This window comes from Balaenoptera acutorostrata, chromosome 5 (genome assembly GCF_949987535.1).
Source record: "Balaenoptera acutorostrata chromosome 5, mBalAcu1.1, whole genome shotgun sequence".
Lineage (NCBI taxonomy): Eukaryota > Metazoa > Chordata > Mammalia > Artiodactyla > Balaenopteridae > Balaenoptera > Balaenoptera acutorostrata.
In genome coordinates this window covers 79,026,170-79,049,113 of record NC_080068.1, presented here as the reverse complement: position 1 = coordinate 79,049,113, position 22,944 = coordinate 79,026,170, and the positions used below count along the sequence as shown (strand labels likewise).

The 22,944-nt window shown below is 40.5% G+C and overlaps 1 protein-coding gene and 1 long non-coding RNA gene across 3 annotated transcripts in view; one reads left to right on the top strand and one right to left on the bottom strand.

Annotated features, from left to right (window-relative positions):
• UGDH (UDP-glucose 6-dehydrogenase) overlaps positions 1-11,962 on the bottom strand; it is a 29,274-nt gene extending 17,312 nt beyond the window's left edge. The window contains exons 1-2 of one of the 2 annotated variants that reach the window (XM_007178806.2): positions 11,654-11,961; positions 4,665-4,833 (exon numbers count right to left, since the gene is read on the bottom strand). In XM_007178806.2, the coding sequence (XP_007178868.2) occupies positions 4,665-4,826 (162 nt within the window). In that variant the 5' untranslated portion in view covers positions 4,827-4,833; positions 11,654-11,961. Of the gene's footprint in view, positions 1-4,664; positions 4,834-11,653 lie in introns of both variants that reach the window. The other variant, XM_057547359.1, reaches the window with a different exon arrangement.
• A 171-nt stretch (positions 11,963-12,133) lies between these two features.
• On the top strand, positions 12,134-13,634 carry LOC130708274 (uncharacterized). The gene is made up of 2 exons (XR_009008443.1): positions 12,134-12,687; positions 13,273-13,634. It is a non-coding gene; the product is annotated as an uncharacterized LOC130708274 (long non-coding RNA).
• Positions 13,635-22,944: the final 9,310 nt, after the last annotated feature.

Below are 22,944 nucleotides of genomic sequence, written 5' to 3'. Positions count from 1 at the left end.
GCCTTCAGTAGCTGTGGCTCATGGGCTCCACAGGCTCAGTAGTTGTAGCGCATGGGCTTAGCTGCTCCCCGGCATGTGGGATCTTCCCAGACCAGGACTCGAACCCGTGTCCCCTGCATTGGCAGGCGGATTCTTAACCACTGCGCCACCAGGGAAGTTCCTTGTTTGTGTGTTTTTTAATTCATAATAGAATACAAATTTAAGGAGGAGGTTGACTGCAAAGGTATCTAAGATTTCTCTGGAAATAAAAATATTTCTTTGCCTTGTCCAAGGTAGATCAGTATAAAATCACAAGTAGTAACAATATCTATAAGCTACTCAATAAAGGAATTCAGAAAGCAGCATGAATTCTGGTTAAACCTGCCATTTGTTTTTCTTCTTTTATAGTTCTTCCTGTTTTGACACTTCACATAACATTTTACATCTCCTATATGGCCAAGGAAATGTGCAGTAATAGTTAGTTTTACAACATAAAATAAACAAAAAATGGAACAAAGGCCTAACATATCTTTGAAAATGGATAATAGGGACACACAGTTCATTTCCACAAGTTTTGTTTTGTTTTGTTTTGTCTTTTTAAATACACGCTACAGAAATCATTTATTTTCTTCTGATTTATAAATTTCTTAAGCAGGTGTCTTTTAACAACTGATGTGTAAGAAAGACATATGAAAATTATAAGCCTAAAGTCATTTACTTGCTAAGAGGAAAATCATTCTACTTGTTAAGAAGATTCCTTCTAGAATTTTAAAGTAGCAGTGCCATGTTTTTAACCTCCAAAGTCAGCTGGGTTGTTTTTTTTTTTAAAGATTCCATTTCCTTTGCAGGCTACAACTAAATAGTGCAGAACTAAAATAGCTGCTTCGGTTGTCATCATCTAATTTTGTGGAGTAGACAGATTAAAAATGAGATAAAAATAAGACTTTAAAGACCAAATAATTACAACCATTAAATAAAGCCAATACAATTATGGGACATTAGAGTTCTGAGAACTCAGACGTTGCTTCTAATGAGCACAGTGCTAGCTAGACTTTCAAATCTTTTATATTCTATTTAAAGAGATTTAAAGAAGAAAAAACTTATTCATGAAATAAAACTGTGAAAGAACAAGAAATACTTTTCTTTGTTTATAAAAGCTAGGTTATTGAGAAAAAACAAGTAAGATGTGGAAAAATATCATCTTAGATCTTAACTCTTTTAATCTAACTATATATCCCAATTGGATTCAATATCAATGTAGAACACACTATTTTTTTTTTTGGAGGAACTTTTTTTTTTTTTTTTAAAGAGAGCAGTTGCTTGAGGATAAACAGCTAGTTTTTTTTTTTTAATTAATTAATTAATTAATTAATTTATGGCTGTGTTGGGTCTTCGTTTCTGTGCAAGGGCTTTCTCTAGTTGTGGCAAGCGGGGGCCACTCTTCATCGCGGTGCGCAGGCCTCTCACTATCGCGGCCTCTCTTGTTGCGGAGCACAGGCTCCAGACGCGCAGGCTCAGTAATTGTGGCTCACGGGCCCAGGTGTTCCGCGGCATATGGGATCTTCCCAGACCAGGGCTCAAACCCGTGTCCCCTGCATTGGCAGGCAGATTCTCAACCACTGCGCCACCAGGGAAGCCCTGGAGGAATTTAATTTTTATTTTTTAAAAAAGTAACAAGAAAAAAAAAAAAAAAAAAAGTAACAAGAGTATAACATGGCAAATTCAGATCCTCTCACTTCTTTTGTGGCTTACTGTTGTTTTTATTTGGGGTTTTTTGGTTGTTATTTATTTATTTTTATTGAAGTATAGTTGATTTACAACATTGTGTTAGTTTCAGGTCTATAGCATAGTGACTCAGTATTTTTGCAGACTGTACTCCATTATACGTTATTACAAGATGATGGGTAAAATTCCCTGTGCTATACAGTATATCCTTGTTGCTTGTCTATTTTATATACAGTAGTTTGTACCTGTTAACCCCTTACCCCTAATTTGTCCCTCCTCCCTTCCCTCTCCCCTTTAGTAGCCACAGGTTTGTTTTCTATATCTGTAGAACACACTATTTTTTTTTCCATTTATTTATTTATTTATGGCTGCGTTGGGTCTTTGTTGCTGCGTGCAGGCTTTCTCTAATTTCCTTGAGCGGGGGCTACTCTTCGCTGCAGTGCACAGGCTTCTTATTGTGGTGGCTTCTCTTGGTGCGGAGCACGGGCTCTAGGCTCACGGGCTTCAGTAGTTGTGGCACATGGGCTCAGTAGTTGTGGCATGCGAGCTTCAGTAGTTGTGGCTCGCACGCTCTAGAGTGCAGGCTCAGTAGTTGTGGCACATGGTCTTAGTTGCTCCGCAGCATGTGGGATCTTCCCGGATTAGGGCTCGAACCCATGTCCCCTGCAGTGGCAGGCAGATCCTTAACCACTGTGCCACCAGGGAAGTCCAAACACACTATTTTTAATTTAAAGCACTGAAGTCTTAGGAAAAAGAGTTTCAGATTTCAAATAATAGAAATAGTACTAATAATAAGAATCTGGCCAGAGAATGTGCCTGGCCAACTAATTTTTTTGTTTTCTCCAAGAAAAACGTCTAAATCCAATATATTATAGATAGTTTATACTTTTTTCTAGCTCAAGATAACCTTTTTATTTTGTTTTTATGTAAAATTTTTATTGAAGTAAAACAAAAATACAGAAAAGTGTATATATTTTAGTACAGAAAAGTGTATAGCTCAATTTTCACATGTGAATACACTTGTGTAACCATTATCCATACAAGAATTAAAAGAACATTAACAGGGAGTTCCCTGCTGGCTAGTGGTTAAAATTCTGGGCTTTCACTGCCAAGGCCTGGATTCAATCCCTGGTTGGGGAACTGAGATCCCACAAGCTGTGCAGCATGGCCAAAAAAACCCCCAAAAAAACATAAACAGTAAATCAGAGCCTGCAGTATGCCCTCTCCTAGTCTCTAAAACCCCTCAAAAACTACCATCATGCGGAATACTATCACCAGAAATTAGTTTGCCTATGTTTGAACTTTATACAAATGGGATTATACAGCATGGACTACTTTGTGTCTGACAACACATTACTTTTGTGAGAATTTAAACATATGCTTGCATGCAGGAGTAGTTTCATGGATTTTAAATACAGTATAGTATTTTACTGCAGGATTATACTACAATTTATGTATCCATTCTATTGCTAATTAACATCTAGGTTGTTTCCCATCTGGGGTCATTATGAATTGCACTGTTACTACCTGTCTTTTGGCGCATAAATGTATGCCTCTCTGTTGGATATACACCTACAGGTGGAATTTCTGGGTCAGATATGCATATTTTCAGCTTTAGTAAATACTGCTGCACAGTTTTGCAAAATGGCTGTACCAGTTTACGTTCTGACCAGCAGTGTATAAAATTCCAGTTGCCCTAAACCCTTGTCAGCACTTGGTATTATCAGTAGTGATAATTTTAGCCATTCTGGTACATTTTGTGTTTGAAAAGTAGAGTACACTGCTGGCATAATTAATTACTGAATGACTGGATATAAATATGGCTCACAAGGTTTCAGATGACTTGCAGCCCTTTTATGGATATCAGAATTATAAAACTCTTAATCAAGTTATCTTTCCAAAATGTTTTTAAAAATTCCCCAAGACCTAATATAGTAGTGTTATATTTATATAACAGGAAAAGAAATGCTATAACACTGAGGTATTTAAATAACTATTATGGGAAGTTAATCTGGTAGAGGAAGAAAGGGTAAAGCACAAACAGAAGCTACCACACACACAGAGGGCTTTTTTTTTTTTTTTAATTCTAAGTCCAATTCAGATATTGGTAAATCTGTGATGTTAAGTGGCTACTAATCTAGGGTACCTTTTCATGGATTTCTATTCATAGGCCTATAAATAGCAGGCAGATTTATCTTACAGAGACTTCCCCTTCTAAAGATAACTTAAAGACTATGGTTATAAGACTCTTAAGACTAAGAGTCTTATAAATAATAAAACTTTTCAGAAAAAAAAGAAAAGAATATATTAATGTTGGAGAGAAAATGTTACCCTCAAATTTTCAAGTGCTTCTCTGTATGTCAAAAGCATAATATCATGAACTCATTTTACAGTGAAAATTTTTAAAAATGGAACTCTGCTTAATAAAATAGAGGCATATTTTCCTAACTATGAGTTCTCTAAATTCACAGAAATTTTGAAATTCCAATTTAAACAAATTTGTGATACTAAACACCCAATATGAAAGACACCATTTATTCATCCAAGGTTTACCTGATATAAATACAATCACCCAAAAATATAATACTTACATGAATTAATATTATAAACATCTACAGTTTAAAACTTTTTACAGATGTCACTTTTTAATTGTACTATTACCATATGGTAACCATACTAACAAACAAAATTAGAAAGTAGAGAAGATAAGAAAATTACCCATAATCTCACTCCACTAATATAACCATTATTAATATTCAATATACTTTTTTCTAGGCATTTTCCCTGGGCATATTTGACATAATTATAATTGTAATGTTCATAACATTGTGTATTTATGTTTTTTCATTTAATTTCTTTTCAGTTGAAGTCATAGAATTTTATATTAAAAGTAAATTACTTAGCAAAAAGAGTAAGAAAACAAAGAGCATAAGAACAAAGCATTGTTTAATATGGTTTACCTCATAAATAGGAAGTGTAGGAGAGTTCCATGCATTGATTCTTGATTCATTGACATCAACAACCGTTACCCTGATTTCAGGGCACATATGAGCAATGACACTACATGTGGGTCCTCCAACATAGCCTGCACCGATGCAGCAGATCTTCTTAATTTCAAACATGATTGTACTAGAAGGGAAACAGTAAGACCGTCCAACTATTGAGAACAGAAAATTTAAAGAAATCACACTGCAAATTCCTCACCCTTTATAAAAACTGTCAAGGTGACAGATACTGGAAAGATTTCCTACATGCACACGCATTAAGAATTATGAAAACAACGATAATAAAAAAATAACGTTCCAACTGGATGACCTAGCCTGTTCTCAGCTGTACCAGCATGAAACATGGAAAAAATTATAGTAACTGATATTACTAAAGAAGTGTCACAAAGATTATAATGACCTAATATAGAAAGTCAAGAAGCAAAATAAAACCTTACTTAATCTTCTAACACCCTAGGGTAACTTTGATTGCTGAGGGAAAATTCAAGGGTGAACACACCAGTGCAATTCTTGCTTAACTAAATGCTGGTGTACAAAGGTCAGCTTTACAACAGGTTTAGACTAAAATGACAGATATTAAGATTAGTTCCTGGGGCTTCCCTGGTGGCGCAGTGGTTGAGAATCTGCCTGCCAATTCAGGGTTCGAGCCCTGGTCTGGGAAGATCCCACATGCTGTGGAGCAACTGGTCCTGTAAGCCACAACTACTGAGCCTGCGCGTCTGGAGCCTGTGCTCCGCAACAAGAGAGGCCGCGACAGTGAGAGGCCCGCGCACCGCGATGAAGAGTGGCCCCCGCTTGCCGCAACTAGAGAAAGCCCTCGCACAGAAACGAAGACCCAACACAAACAAAAAACATTAATTAATTAATTAATTTTTTAAAAAAAGATTAGTTCCTAAGTCCAGAATTGGCCTCTGAGATTATATTCCCCGCACAATTTGGTTTCAGCAATTCATTTTTAGGTACTGGACAATGATCTTAAACTTAAACTATTTCAACTTTAATCAGAAACCAGGAGATGGTTAAAAGAAAGTAATTTCTGTAGTTAGCAAAGCTGTACAGATTTTGATGGGTTTTTCAAAAACCAGTGAATTGATTCACTCGAATCAAAATGACAAGGGACTGAGTTATATGTAAGAATCTCAGTTTATTCAGTAATGATAACGGGAACTGTCAAACTGATAAGATTCTTAGAATTTTTGTCCTAGAGAGTTTAAGAATTTGTTAGTATATTCCTGCATGGATCAGAGAAGGCACTCTGGAAGGCTGATCTAATTACAATGCCTGGCAAGTACATCCCTATTATGAAAAAAGATACACAAAGCACATAATTAAGATGATCCAATTCCCTTTGGTCTGAATCTGTATTAATCAAACAATGCTCTAATCTTCATTGGCTCTCTGGGTAGACTTCCCAACTGGAAGAGAATGAGCTGACAACCCATACAAGTATCCTGGTCTGTGTTAATAAGCAAGTAATCTGGCTTATAAATTGATCTTTAGTAGTTACGATTAGCAGATATCAACTCATAGAGTCTGATCTCTAATGACTTTTTTTTTTTTTTTTGGCCGCATGGCTTGTGGGATCCTAGGTCCCCGACCAGGGACCGAGATCAGGAGTCGAAAACCAGCCCCTCCTCCCCACCCCACCCCCACCGGCAGCGCAATAGCGGAGTCTTAATCACTGGACCGCCAGGGAATTCCCTCTAATGACTTTTTAATAACCTAAAAGAAATGGAATTTTAGTAAACCAGTAAATATGAACAGAATTTGGAATCTAATGATTCCCCAAAAGAAAGAAATATTCTTAGCAATATACATACAAAGAAATATTTTAAATGTATTTTTATTTTGCATAGGTAATAATTCATATGACTCAAACATTAAATCTGGGGAACTCCTTGGCGGTCCAGTGGTTAAGACTCGGTGCTTTCACTGCCATGGGCCCGGGTTCGATACCTGGTCAAGGAACTAAGATCCCACAAGCCAGGCAGTGAGGCCAAAAAAAAAAAAAAAAAAAGATTCATTAAATCTCTATAACAAGGTAAACACTCAGAAGCCACACACCTACTCCATCCACATCTACTTCGCTACCCTCTACTTTGCTTCTACAAGCAACCTCTTTATTAGTATTCCAAGATTCACCTTAGCAAAAACACTGAGCCTAGAAAAATTTACGTTTAGCAACCATGTATCTTTCTTCACCCTTCTTCTGCTTTTCAATTCTGCCCTTCACACTCTCCAGGCCTCAAATGCCCTATACATGAGGAGATTGCATGGGGAGATAGACAGCACTGGGATTGCTAAGTGGCTAAGACTGAGCCGGATGTTCTGAAAAGCTCCCACCTGTGGGAGGGACAGCTGGCCTGGAGCAGGCTTACCAAAGATGTGTCTCCAGCGTTCACTGCTGCTGTCCCCACCTCTACAGCAGACAAGTCTTGGCATCTGGTTTCAGAAAAACTGCTTCAACTTGCTTCAGGCTTATTCCCTTCTTCTCACTCATGAAAAATTAATATTCCCAATTTAAGGATTTACTGTGTGGGCACAGCAGAGAATTTGGCCATAGAATAATATAGGTCCTGACACTCAAGTACTTAAAAATTTATTCAGAGAATAATTCAATTGAAAAATGTTTATTAAAGACCCCACTATGTAACAGCCACTATTGTTCTATGTACTATAGATACAATAGTGAACATGACAGATGCAGCTCCTACCTTTACATAGTTATATTCTAGTAGGAAAGCACACAAACAAAATAATGGCAGTTGTGGTAAATTCCACATAAAGGAAATAAACATGTAGCTAAAAGAGAAAGATTTTATGTGGGGAAAGGATTATTTTAGTTAGGGTAGTTAAAGAAGGACTCTCTGAGAAGGTGACTTTTAAACTGACTTAAAAGATAAAATGGAGTTAGTTGCATCCAGGTAATATGGTTAAATTACACAAGGCAGTATAATCAATTAAATGACAAAATGAGGGTTAAAGTCCAGAGGGGGGAAAAATCAAAATAAGAAAGTATCTATATCAAGGCAAATGTAAAATCTAAGCTTGGCCTAAAGAATGAGTAGGATTTAAAAGGAAAGGTAAGTGGGGAGGGCATTCCAGTTGACAGGAAGGAAATAAATAAGGACTTATATACAGAAATGAGTCCAGGGCTTCCCTGGTGGCGCAGTGGTTAAGAATCCGCCTGCCAATGCAGGGGACATGGGTTCAAGCCCTGGTCCGGGAAAATCCCACATGCTGCAGAGCAACTAAGCCCGTGCGCCACAACTACTGAGCCTGCGCTCTAGAGCCCGTGAGCCACAACTATTGAGCCCACGTGCCACAACTACTGACGCCCGCACGCCTAGAGCCCGTGCTTCACAACAAGAGAAGCCCCTGCAATGAGAAGCCTGCACGCCACAACTAGAGAAAAGCCCGCATACAGCAACGAAGACCCAACACAGCCAAAAATAAAATAAATAAATTAAAAAAAAAAAAAAAGAAATGAGTCCAAAGAAGTGAGATCTGCCTAGTTGCACAAAAATGTGGGTGTTAAGAAGTAGTGAGAGGTAATAATTGTCTCAGGGTGGAAATGAATTGGAAGTGGATCTTGAATGCCCCTTTCAGGAAAGCATGACCATAAAAATCCATGAGGCTATAATTTAATAACTTAAGGTAACACAGCTGAAAGTAACCATAACAATCAAGGCATTAATGTATTAGCTAAAATCTAATAAACTCCACTGAAGAAAAAACAGGGGGAGGGGGCAAAGGGAATGATCAGATTGGAGCCTGGAAAAGGGGCATTAAGAATAAGAATGATGGAAAAAGTCTTAAAAAAAAAAAAAAAAAAGAATAAGAATGATGGGCTTCCCTGGTGGCGCAGTGGTTAAGAATCCACCAGCCAATGCAGGAGACACAGGTTTGAGCCCTGGTCCGGGAAGATCCCACATGCCGCGGAGCAACTAAGCCCGTGCGCCACAACTGCTGAGCCTGCCTGTGCTCTAGATCCCGTGAGCCACAACTACTGAGCCCCCATGCCACAACTACTGAAGCCCACGAGCCTAGAGCCCATGATCCGCAACAAGAGAAGACACCGCAATGAGAAGCCTGCACACCGCAATGAAAGAGGAGCCCCTGCTCGCCGCAACTAGAGAAAGCCCATGCACAGCAACAAAGACCCAACGCAGCCAAAATAATTAATTAAAAAAATAATAATATGAATAAGAATGACACAGTGTTTATTTCAGCGCTTCTAAAGAGTGACACAGAATCTGGAAGTCAGAAGTTTTCTGGTTTCAGAGAGGTGGGGCAAGAAAAAAGCTTTCGCAATGCTTGGATGGCATATTCCTCCCAAATTCTTTGTTCTGATTCCACTATGCCTTATGAGTTCAGATTGCCAGGAATCATAACACTAGAAAGGGATGGCCTGGATTTGAGACATAAGTATTCCAGACACTGGAATAAAGTTTCCCTACTGTAATAGCAAGTTTCCATTCTAGAGTATCCATCAGTCTCTTATGAGCTTAGTCATCATAAGTTACCTAAAGCCTCATTAACCCTTAGGTTTGCGGGAGGAAAAAACAAAAATCAACCTTCCAGATCTGCAAGGCTGAAGATCAAGTCCTGAACTGATGAACCTGGACTACCACTCACAGTAACCCCTTACTGGACAGGTGGCCTCTCTAATCAAAACCAGTATACCTGGAATACCTAAAAAGTGAAATCTCAAAGGATTTTTGGACCAGAGGATCTTGTGGTGTTACCACTTAATCCATAGCCAAGAGGTTATAAGGGCAGCCTACGCCCTCAGTCTCAACCAGAACATGGGTGAACCAGAACATGGGTTGAGCCCATGATGAACTCTTGGGCTCAAGAGTTTTATAAGGTACTCACAGGCTAACACTTCTCTGCTGCTGTTCACCTCAGCACCTAGAACGGTAGGCTCTCAATAAATATTAATTGAATGAGTAACTCAGTAAGGGCCTATCTTTTTGAGATGAAGACTGGTATTTGAATATCTTTATCTCAGATGCTCAATCAGAGTATTTTTGCAGACTGTCCACAATCCTATCAATCTTTCTTCTTTAGGTAGAACTTCAGCACGTCTTCTCAGAGTTACTTCTTATCTACCTTGGTTGCCACGCCATATTCAGCTTGCCTTTCAGACGGCAGCTGGGGTAAACTATTGATGGCAGGTGGGTCTGTAGTATAGAACTGCATGTGTTTTAGGGTACCCCTGCGTTGCTCTTTCATATGAGGTATGAAGTATGGCTTGCAAATGACAATGGGAAAATTACTGAAGAAGCTAGATGTACAATCTGTGCAAGTCCAAATAAATTACCACTTGGAAGTTTCAACAAGATCTTCAATAAGCTTTAATATGGAGCTTGGTACAGTGTTAGTGATATACTTTGCCTGACACAGATATCTTCTGATTCTATTTTCTATTTCTACTTTATTTACCTTCTGACCCTCTACTGTGCTGTCAGGGAAATGGGAATGTTTGCTTACTGAATGAGTCAGTTTGAAATGAGTTTTTACCTCTGTATTTTGGGAAAGTCACAGCAAACCAGGCCATTCCAAAACTACTTTTCATCTAAAATTTTACAAATTCAGATCAATATTTCAACCTAAAAGATGCGGCTAACAAAGAGCGAAGCTCCTATTACAATCTAAACTGAATATAATCCCTCCACCTCCACCCTTCTTCAGTATACTCTGTATAATTACCCAGTATCTAAGGCAATGGACGTTATAGCTGGATACATCAACTTCACACATCATCTTAGACATTTCCAAAAATTAAATACTAACAGATGCGTGACCCGGGAAAAATACTTAATCAGTGAGAAAGACTGTTAACCACATATCTAAAGGGTATCATGTAAAGCTGTGGAAATAGCAAGAGAGAAGATGGATTATGCTTATTGATTACAGGTTTTATGTTGGAGAAAGGAGTAGTACAGCAATAGAAGAAATGAGATCCTTCCAATCAGGGTTGTCTATCCCTTACCTTAAACCAGATGCTCGGCACTAACAAGCACATATCAGAGCAGACAGTAACCTCTTTCATTTCCAGAATCACCCCCCGCTCCCCGCATCTCCCAAGAAACAGACCAGACTACTGTTGTCCATTTCACAGGGGATTTGAAGAAACTCAAAGACTCACTGTGTCTTTGAGGGCAGGCAGTCAATGAACAGCTATTCCTCTGTATATCCCTGAAAAGTTCCCTACCAGTGAATCCCTCTTTTCTATATACCAGAATTCTCGACCTTACTCAATTATTTTCCTATATATAAAGAGGCATAATTTTTCAAGGTCTCACACAAACGCAATCTCCTGAAGCACCCAAGAAAGGCCTTCCCTAACATGAAATAAAGCCATTATATAGTGTGACGGCCAACAATGGATTCCAGGACAGCCCATACAGATGTCACGACAGAATGAATGTCTTAGGATTTCGCCTTCAGAAGGGCTCTCTGGTTCCTGTGCTCTTTAGTTTCTTAAGAAGGGAGACCAGCGACGTGAGGAAAGCAGCAGCCCTCCATGTGAGCAGATTCTAAACACAAACAAAAGACTATGATTTTGAGACCAAAATGGGGTCCCTGACCAGAGGACCACTTCCTCTGGTGGACGTTCGGCTTTCAGAGGCGCCAGGGAAATCTCATTTAAGTCGGAAAGTGAGGAAAAGCGGAAGCAGAAAGAGAAGCGGTTGGAAGACTCGCGAGTCTTGAATTAAAAGCCCAAGCTCTCCCTCTTCCAGGGCAGCAGATCCAAAAGACTATTCCCGCCCAGAGCCCAAAAGAGGAGACGGGGGGTCGTGACACTGGGAGCCTGGGACCGAGCGCAGGGAGCGACTGGAAGCAGCGCGCACACCCCGCCCGGCTCCTTCCACATCCCGCCGGGACCCGGGAGCATCCCCACGGGGTGGCGGAGCCAGCCCGGGAAAGGCGCTTACCCACTTCCAGGCACAGCAGCGGTAACCGCTCCAATCCCGACCGCTCGGACAGCTCCTCGCTCTGGGCCGCGCAGCCGCAGCTTCAGCACTCGCGCCCTGCTCCGTGTGCTCTCCCCTCAGCGCACACCCCTCTCGGGCTGCCAAGCACCTCACCGCGAGTCCCGGGCCCGAGCCCGTATTTAAAGGTTTCCACCCGAGAAGGCGGAGGCTTCATTCCCCCGCAGCCAAGCCCTCCCGGCCTTTGCCCTCCGCTGCATCCCCACTCCCCCTCCCGCCACTGTAGGCCGGGGCCCGCCCCTATTTCCTGCCGGGCCCAGGGGCGGTGGATGCGGGGGCGTGACTAGTCGTCGCTGGGAGGGGCGGGCCCCACCCCCCCGGCCGAGCCTGGGCGAATCCGCTCAGGCCAGCTCAGCGGCCCCGCCCCTGCCGCGAGCGGCGCTGGGCAGAGCTGCGTGCGCCGCGGGTCGGCTAAGGATTGAGGGCTGGGCGCCTGCTTACGCCTAGGTCAGGTTGTAGTTTCCCGGTAGTCCAAAGCCCGCTCTTGCCGTCTGGCCCCCGCTTCCCTCTCTGTGTCCCCATCCTGCCTCACAGCGCTGAGGTGGTGCCGCGTGCGCGCCAGGTCAGCCATACTCTGGGGCTGCGGCCCAGGGGGACCGGAAGGTCCAGGCCCCCTTTCCGGTCTCCCCAGCAGCTTAGAGGGCCTGCCTCGTCTTTCGGCCCCCTAGACCCTGTGGATCAGACGTGGCCAGCGGCTTACTCCACTCCCACGCCTTCCGGGCCCATGGGTCCGCCGCACCCTCCGGGCCCGCGGCCCAGGGTTTAGTCAGATTACCTCCGACTCGCCGCCTCTGGGAAGGAGGCGCCTTACGTCAAAAGGATGCTGAGTCCCGTCATGACTGGACCACTTAGTGATCCCCGTCCTGATCCCTGGGTAGAGAAGTGGGACAGCCCTCCAGGCACATTTTCCAAATACTCCTGCCAAATTCGGGATCTGAGATGTCTGTGCATGATATATAGCAGAGAGCATGCAAGATGTAAGTGCCGCCTAAGAGGAAGTGAAATTAACGTATGGAGTCTCCCACTTTTAGTGAGAGCAGTTCTGTTCCTGTTTCCCCACTCCAAGGTCATCTTAAACGTCACATTTAAAGAAAGCATAGTTATGACTTTTTATTTCCTCTCCTTAGATTAAGAATTACATCATCTAGATGGACTTACAGATTATCATGCCAAGTAAATCAGACAAATATATGATATTGCTTATATGTGGAATCTAAAACAAAAATGATACAAATGAACTTATTTACAAAACAGAAGTAGACTCACAGACATAGAAAACAAACTTATGGTTAACAAAGGGGAAAGGGGAGGGAGGGATAAATTAGGAGTTTGGGATTAACATATACACACAACTGTATATAACGTAAATAACCAACAAGGACCTACTGTATAGCACAGGGAACTATACTCAAGATCTTGTAATAACCTATAATGGAAAAGAATCTGAAAAATTATATATATATATATATATATATGAATAACTGAATCACTTTGCTATACACCTGAAACTAACACAACATTGTAAATCAACTATACTTTAATAAAATTTTTTTTTTAAAAAGAATTACAGGGACTTCCCTGGTGGCGCAATGGTTAAGAATCCGCCTGCCAATGCAGGGGACACAGGTTCCAGCCCTGGTCCGGGAAGATGCCACATGCCGCGGAGCAACTAAGCCTGTGTACCACAACTACTGAGCCTGCCCTCTAGGGCCCGCGAGCCACAACTACTGAGCCCGCATGCCACAACTACTGAATAGAGCCGGCGCTTCGCACCAAGAGAGGCCACCACAATGAGAAGCCCGCGCACCACAACGAAGAGTAGCCCCCACTCGCCACAACTAGAGAAAGCCCGTGAGCAGCAACGAAGACCCAATGCAGACAAAAATAAATTAATTAAATAAATAAATTTTAAAAAATAAAATAATGATACATTCTGGGATTTGCCTGGTGATGCAATGGTTAAGAATCCGCCTGCCAATCCAGGGGACACGGGTTTGAGCCCTGGTCCGGGAAGATCCCACATGCCGTGGAGCACCTAAGCCCTTGCACCACAACTACTGAGCCTGAGCTCTAGAGCCCACGAGCCACAACTACTGAAGCCCGCACGCCTAGAGCCCGTGCTTCGCAACAAGAGATGCCACCGCAATGAGAAGCCTCTGCACCGCAACAAAGAGTAGCCCCCACTCACCACAACTAGAGAAAGCCCGTGAGCAGCAATGAAGACCCAACACAGCCATAAATAAATAAATAAATAAATAAATATTTTTTAAAAAAGGGAAAAGCTTTAAAAAAATAGAAAAGAATGATACATTCCCTGCCTTCGTAAATTTTACTCTCTAGGGGGAACATCAATCACACAGATACATGTAAAATTATAACTTTATTAAGGAGAGACACATAGTCTTGTGGGAATACACAATAGAAGTATCCAACATAGTAGGTCAGGGATGCTTCTTCAAGTTTTGATAATTAAGCTCCTAAAGGAAACATAGGTATTAACTAGAGGAAACAAAGAGGGTGGTTAGAGGAATAAAAAGGATGAATGTAGGGAGAGCAATTCAGAGCTAATTATAGTCGTCAAGAGTTAGAAGCAGCATGTCCAGGGTAGTAGTCATGGAGATTTAGAGCAAAGAACAGACTCAAGAGATGATCAGGGAATAAAAGTTATACCCCTCACCCATCCCCCCCATCTCACACCAAGGGTGACACTATCTTGGCTTGACAGTAAAGGTTAGTTTTGCCTTGCACAGATATATTTAAGGGAATCAATTTCTAGCTCAACTTCCACAGGTATTCTTTCCCAAAATTGATCTGCCCAAGAACAGTCCATTTTACAAAAGAAAGACTTTTACATTCTACTCAAACAAAACCTTACTATGATTCATTATCCGGGGTAAAATTCTGGGTGCCAAACAAAGGGATGAAGTGAATTCTGATTTGGGGGAAGTCTCATAGTGATTAATCAAGACACTTCAAATCTCTTTCCTCATTTTATATTTATTTTTGTTAAGGCTGAAGTTCAGAGTTAGAAACAGGACACTTTGGGCATTTTCTGAATTCCCAACAGCAGGTGCCATATAAATTTGTGACCTTGATTATTTTAAAAACAATTTAAGTATTTTGCAGGACTACGAAAATTTTCAAGAGATACTGGATAAAATTGACATGGATAAAATTTACAGGATTTATTCAGTAAAGTAGTTCAACTTAGCTATATCAAATCTTAAAATACTTTTTCCACTTGTAGGTTTCATCGTATATAATGTTTAATATTTTTATTAACAAAATTATACCCACTTATATATAAAAACATATTAAATGTCAACTTAAAATATGCTAAGCATTGACCAAAATCAGAGCCATTCTCCATAATTTCGAAGGTGTTTAATCACACTGGTTCTGGCACTAAGGACAGCAGCTGGAATTGTAGTTTTCTTAACCCTTTGAAGCTATCCATTTTTGTCTGCAAGTCTTAAAAAATCTCTTGTAGTTTTTGCATTATAATCTTGCTGTTACTAGTGGCTTTACCCAACAAGTGTATTAAAATAAATGAAGATAGTTTTGAATCTGGAGTAGAGATTCTGTTTGGTTTGCTCACAGATGGAACCAAGTAAGTTTAGGTGAAAAGGTACAAATCAAGGCTTAGACCCCCTTCTGCCTCTGTGTGTATTTTGGCCAAATAGAGAAAAAAGAATTAAATGCCATCAACAGTATGGTTATTGAAGTGGGAGGGACACATATGAACCTATGTTAAGGGAGAGCATCAAGATTGCTTTTCATTGCACTTCTAAAAGGAAAAAAAGTTTAAGATAGTATGCCATTTTTCAAAATTCTCTTAGGAATATAAAAGCAATAAAGTTAGAAATTATAGGTCTAGGATTTGCCAATGGGAGTGGATGGCTCTAGTTGTGTGGAAAACAAGATTACTAAGGGAGACGTTATGGGACTGAGTATTGGAAGGGTTGTTTACTTGGATATTGATATCGGAATCACCATAGGAAGAGTGTCAAAAAGACAAGCAGAAAGTCCAGTGCTAAAATCTTCAAGGAATGAGGAGTAATCCAGAGGTCTATAAATGACTATGAAAGATAGGTTATCAAGTGGAATACTCTGACAACATGAGCTTCAAAAGAGTTGGTGAGGGCTTCCCTGGTGGCGCAGTGGTTGAGAATCTGCCTGCCAATGCAGGGGACACAGGTTCGAGCCCTGGTCTGGGAAGATCCCACATGCCACGGAGCAACTAGGCCCGTGAGCCACAATTACTGAGCCTGCGCGTCTGGAGCCTGTGCTCCGCAACAAGAGAGGCTGCGATAATGAGAGGCCCGCGCACCGCGATGAAGAGTGGCCCCGCTTGCCACAACTAGAGAAAGCCCTCACACAGAAACGAAGACCCAACACAGCCATAAATAAATAAATAAATAAAAACCTTTAAAAAAAAAAAAAAAAAAGAGTTGGTGAGTTTTAGGGAGGAGAGAGCGATAACCTGTCAGCCAAAACGAGGAACTGGGAAGAAGTGCACTCTACATCTACATTCTTTGGTTATATAGTCTGGAAAAGAAAATAGTTCCCATTTGAGAGGGCAATGGGAGAGTCAATGCCCTTAGGAGATGCCATGTTTTGGTGAAGGGAATGTTCAGAGAAAAGGTTGAAGATATGGAGCTTTTGCTGATGATGACCCTTGAGTTTAGGAGTTTTGGGGCATGAGGAAGGGTATGAGATTGAATCAGCTGAGGGGGAATGGCTGAGTGACGGCCTGGGAGTCTTGGACTTATGGATGCCAATACAAACAGGGGTATAGGACATGATAGGATTAATCAAGATGGTCTCTAAGGCCAATTATCACAGCCAGGCCATGAGTACAGGGAGAGAGTAGGAAGGTAGGCTTGAGGGAGCCTTGGCAATAACATGTAGATCTCAGTGGGTCTTCCTGTCAGACATGATGATATAGGGGCTGAGGCCAATAATGGGGTGATATCACTGTGGAGGGGGCTCTGTGGGTATCCCCTGACAACTCTGCTCACACTCTTATCTTCCATCTTAAAACAACAATAAAAACCTCTCCCTCTCTCCCTAGACCCTTATCCCACTCAAGTCACTACCGCATTTCTCTGTTCCCATTCATTGTAAACCCCCTCCAAAGAGTTGCTTATACTTTGTCTCTCCTTCTTTACTCCCATTTCTTTCCTCAACTACTCCAGCTGGGTTTCCATCATCATCACTCCAACAAAACATCTTTTATCAAGTTCACCATGAATCCTTTCTGTCAAAATGTTCAATTCTCCGTCCCATGCTTTTTCTCAGTAGAATTTGACACCATTGAGCCCTCTACCCTCTAGAGATTTACTTTCTTTTCAGGCTTCCAAGAAATTACACTCACAGGGTTTTCTTCTTCTTTCACTGGGTGCTCCTTCTCAGTCTACTTTGCCAGATCCTCTTTCTCGACCAGAGCTCTAAATATTGCAGTACCACAAGTCCCAGTCCTGGGATTTCTTCTCTTCTCTTTCCTTTTTTCTTTTTTAATTGAAATATAGTTGACATAAAACATGTTAGTTTCAGGTGTACTATGTAATGATTTGACATTTACATACATTATGAAATGATCACAAGTCTAGTAACCATCTGTTCCCATACAAAGTTACTACAATACTATTGACCATAGTCCTTATGCTATATATTACGTCCCTGTGGCTTATTTATAACTGGAGATCTGTGCCTCTTAATCTCCTTCACTTATTTTGCTCCCCCTGCTTCCCCTCCCTGCCCCCACCCCGCTCCCTCCTTTCTGGCAACCACCCATTTGTTCTGTGTATCTGTAAGTCTATTTTCATTTTGTTTTGTTTTGTTATTTATATTTCACATATCAGTGAGGTCATATGTATTTGTCTCTCTGACTCATTCATTTCACTTAGCATAATATCCTCTAGATTCATCCATGTCACAAATGGCAAGATTCCCTTTTGTTTCTTTTAATGACTGAGTAAAATTCTGTTGTACGTATACTACATCTTCTTTATCCATTCATCTATCAATGGACACTTAGGTTGCTTGCATATCTTGACTACTGAAAATAATGCTGCAGTGAACATTGGTGTGCGTATATCTTTTCAAATTAGTGTTTTGTTTTCTTCGGGTAAATACCTAGAAGTGAAATTGCTAGATCATATGGCAGTTCTAATTTTTTTGAGGAAACTCCATACTGTTTTCCATAGTGGCTGCACCAATCTACAATCCCACCAACAGTGCATGAGGGTTCCCTTTTCTCCACATCCTTGCCAACACTTGTTATTTCTTGCCTTTTGGTGATAGTAATTCTGACGGGTGTGAGGTGGTATCTCATTGTGGTTTTGAATTGCATATCCCTGATGTCTAGTAATACTGAGCATCTTCATGTGCCTGTTGGCCATCTGTATGTCTTTGGAAAAATATCTATTCGGGTCCTCTGTCCATTTTTTAATCGGGTTGTTTGTTTTTTTGATATTGACTTGTATGAATTCTTTGTATAATTTGGATATTAATCCCTTATCATATATATATTTTGCAAATACCTTCTCCCATTCATCAGGCTGCCCTTTTGGTAGTTTCCTAATTTTCCAAAAGCTTGGAAAATTTGATGTAGTCCAATTTATTCTTGCTTTTGTTTCCCTTGTCTGAGGAAACAGATCCAAAAAAATTTTGCTAAGACCAATGTCAAAGATCATACTGCCTGTGTTTTCTCCTAGGAGTTTTATAGTTTCAGATCTTACATTTAAGTCTTTAATCCATTTTGAGTTAATTTTTGTATATGGTGTGAGAAAGAAATTCAGTTTGATTCTTTTGCATTTAGCTATCCAGTTTTCCCAACACCATTTTTTGAAGAGGTTTTTCACCATTGCGTATTCTTGCCTCCTTTGCTGTAGATTAATTGACCATATAAGCATGGGTTTATTTCTGGCCTTTCTACCCTGTTCCATTGATCCATTTTTCTCGTCTCTTGTCTTTATTGTCTCTTTACGTGATTTTATCCAGTCCCAAAGACTCAAATACTATCTGTATTTCGTTGGCTTTTAATGTATCTCCCTTTTTTTTAAAAAATTATTATTTATTTATTTATTTACTTGGCTGCACCAGGTCTTAGTCGCAGCATGCGGGATCTAGTTCCCTGACCAGGGATCAAACCCTGGCCCCCTACATTGGGAGCACGGAATCTTAACCACTGGACCACCAGGGAAGTCCCTGTATCTCCCTTTATCATGGAAACTTAGCTCCACACATCTCTATCCAACTACCTACTCAAGATCTCCACTTGAATGTCTAGCACTCAAAATCGTCATAGCCAACATTGAAGCATTGTTTTTTTCTGTGGCAGTGACTGCCATCTGACCCCAATAGCCACACTTTTCTTATTTAGTAATAGAATTCCCAAATTTTAGCTAGGCAGATATTTCCCATAATGAAGACTACGTTGTCTAGCCTGCTTTGGGTATGGTCATATGATGAAGTTCTGGCTAAGGGGATATGAGCAGAAGGGATATGTTCAACTTTCAGGACAAACCCTTAAATAGGCAGGCCCTCCATGTTTCCTTCCCTTCCTTCCCTCTGGCTGGAGCACTGACCCAATGGGTGTTGTTGTGGAACTATCTTCGACCATGCAGAGAAGGACAACATTGGGTGGACTACAGACCAGGAGTTTGAGAAGCTCCACTTCTCTAGAGGTCAGTGGAGCAACAAGATAGAGTCTGAGTTCTGAATACCTGAAGCAAATACATCAGCCCTAGACTGCTTATATCTTTGAGCTGTTACATGAAAGGCAACTTAAGTCTATCTGGTTTAAGCCACTGGAGTCTCTTTATTCCAGCAAGTTAACCTGTATCCAAACTAATATTTGCTTCCAATCTGTTCCTTCTCACCCTTCATTTCCCTTACCATAAACCTTTCTCATCTCAATCTGTTAACATCAATCACCTAGTTGCTCAAGCCCCCAAACTAGATGCCATTCTTGTTTTCTCTCTTCCCTCCCATTCCTTGCTGGCCATCACTGTGACCTACGGGCTCTACCTCCAAAATCTATCCCAGATCTGATCTTTTCTTATAATCGCACTGCCACACCCTTACTCAAAGCCACTAGCATCTCTTATCTGGACTCCAGTGGCTTCCTGCCTCATTCTTGATGCACAGTTCATCTTCCACACAGCAGCCAGAGTGAGATTATAAGTCATAAATCATATAATTTATCCCCCACCCCCTGCCCTAATGGCTTTTATACTCATAATAAAATCCAAAGTCTTCAGTTTGTTTTGGGTTTCTTTTTTTTTGGCCGCATCACACGGCTTGTGCAATCCCAGTTCCTCACTCAGGGACTGTACCCAGCCCCGGGTAGTGAAAGCATGGAGTCCTAACCACTGGACTGCCAGGGAATTCCCCGAAGTTTTGGATTCCAAGATCCTACAAGATGTAGACCTTACTTCTGATCTCATGCTGCACCAGTCATTTGGCCTTAATCTGGTCCCTTGAAAATGTCACGTCTGTTTCAGTCTCAGGGCCTTTGTATTTGTTGTTTCGCTTGGAAGACTGCCCAGATCTTTGCATAGCTGCATCATTCAATTCTCAACTCAAATATCATCTCTTCAGAAAGCTCTTTTACCTTGATTGTATTTTAACTTCTCTTTAGCAATTAGCAGTCCTTGAAATAATATTGTTAGCTTTTGTATTTGTCTGCCCCCTGTAAATAGAGTATAAACTTCTTGATGACAGGGACTAAAAACAAATGATCTTACCACCATGAGAATTCGTTTTTTCTGAAGATCATAAATTCTAGTTATGTGAAGAATGAATTATTTACCCTATTAACATAATTTTGACCCAACTCCTTACAAAGTAATAATCTTACCTTTATTCCTTTTTATGACAGTGGTGTTTTTGTTTCATGGCTTTTTTAAAACAAAAAAACACAGAATCTTCACATTAACTGAACAGGCCTCTGTTACAGCCATCCCTGAAGGATGACATCTCCCTTCCTCACACCCATGAAAAAAAATATTGGCAAAATAAAAAAGCGTTATTTTTAGGCATCAGGAAAAACTGTTAAATATCACTATAAAATACAATTCTACTGCAGTGGAATTCAAGGTTTCAGTGAATTCCCTGCCCATACATAGAAATCAATTAGAATGAAGGAAATGATTAATTTTCACTTTTGTTTCTATTTTGTTTTTCATCTCTAGAACTAAGCACAAGGTTTAACATTCTTTATGGTCAGTGGTTCTCACCCTTAGCTGCCATTGGAATCACCTGTAGATGCTTAGGCCAAACTTCATACCAATTAACCCCATTCTAGAATCTCTGAGGTCAAGGCGTCAGTGGTTTTTAACGCTCTCTAGGTGAATGCAGTGTGCAGCCAAAGTTGAGAACCACTGCTCTAATAGTTTGCTCTTTAGCTTTTCTTGCAATGGATTTGTTCACTTATTAGTCAAAATTTGCTTTCCAGTTTACCTTCCAAGGATTTAAAACTATTGATTGGAAACTGTGATATTATATTTAATATTTACTGTTTTTCACATTCCATATTCCTAAAGGTGCCATTGCTTAGTCCTAGTAGGGTGAATTCCTTCCAATGGAAATTCAGTGGAAGTGTCTGAAATCCATAGTTTCCATACAAAGGTTTTGAAAAGGAAGAGTTGTGTGTATGTGTGTGTGTTGGGATGGTGAAGGCTCTTACATAACAATATTCAAGGCTTTACAAAGCATTTTTACACACATTTCATTTCTCACTTCAGTTTGGTGTAAAGTAATATTATATCTGATAAATAAACGAGGAAAGTGATGCTCCAAATTAAGTAGGCTGCCCAAGGGTCACATAGCTTGTATTCCTTAGTCAAGGCGTAGGCTGCTTAAAATGCCATTAGTCTTTTAGTTACTGAAAGCTAACATACATAGTTTCATAAGAAGGGAACTTATTGCAACAGATTGAATGCAGAAGTAGAAATGATAACCTGGCTTTCTTCTATTAAGCCAGCCATTAAAGAGATTTGCAAAATTGTAAAACAGTGCCACTCTTTTCATTAAATTTTCATTGTAGAAAATGGTTATTTTCATTGACAATATTTTAACATGTATTGGGTGTATTGTTGCTTTAAAATACTTAATACTTTTAAGTGTTCTCAGTTTTAATTTTAGACATAGTATGTATTGATAGATATAACCCATATAAACAAAACCTCCTTGGGGTCCCCAAACCAGAAAGTTTGAGAATCTCTACAAGCTATCACTATATACTTTGGCTTCTGGAATATTTTTTTTTAGTTGTGAGAAAAACTAAAAGTCTGAATAAATTGTTTACCATGCCCGGTTCACACAAAGCTAGCTTATTTAGCATTTTCCCCCAAGTCTAAACACTATCAACAATACTATTTTTATTGTACATGAGAAGATTGCTACAATGAAAATAGAAATTTGAGAACTGGATGCAAACATGTGATAAAGAAGATCAATGTAGGACTTCCCTGGTGGCACAGTGGTTAAGAATCCGCCTGCCAATGCAGAGGACGCGGGTTCAATCCCTGGTCCGGGAAGATCCCACATGCCGCGGAGCAACTAAGCCCGTGCGCCACAACTACTGAGCCTGTGCTCTAGACCCCGTTCTCCGCAACAAGAGAAGCCACCGCAATGAGAAGCCCGCGCACTGCAACGAAGAGTATCTTAGCCCCCGCTCGCCGCAACTAGAGAAAGCCTGAGCTTAGCAATGAAGACCCAACGCAACCAACGATAAATAAATAAATAAAATTGATTCTTCAAAAACAAAAAGAAAGAAAGAAGATCAAAGTCAGGTATCTTTCTTCAACAGAAATACCCTTTGAATATCTTTGATGCTTTCAGAGATTGGCATCAGGAACTATTAATACAAGAGGGCACAAGTTATTCAAACTTAATTGTTGCCAATTTACGTCCATCTATGTGACTCTGAGTTCTGAAACTATCGTGACACAATGAAAAAATTCCTTAGATGTTGTCGTGGGAGAAAATTATAAGCCCCACTCATCCTTTACTGGAGAAACTATAATTTTCAGTATTACTTTATTTAGCCCAAGATTTCCTTAAGCCTTCTATTTTCTGATTTAGTTCTGGTTAGCAGAATCATGTTTGAAGCCTGACACTGCCAACTTTCAACAGGCATTTGTTAGTGAAATTCTGGGAAGGTAAGAGGATGTTGTCAAAGCAGCAGTGTGAGATAAAACAGGGTGAAATCTAGTCTTTGAAAA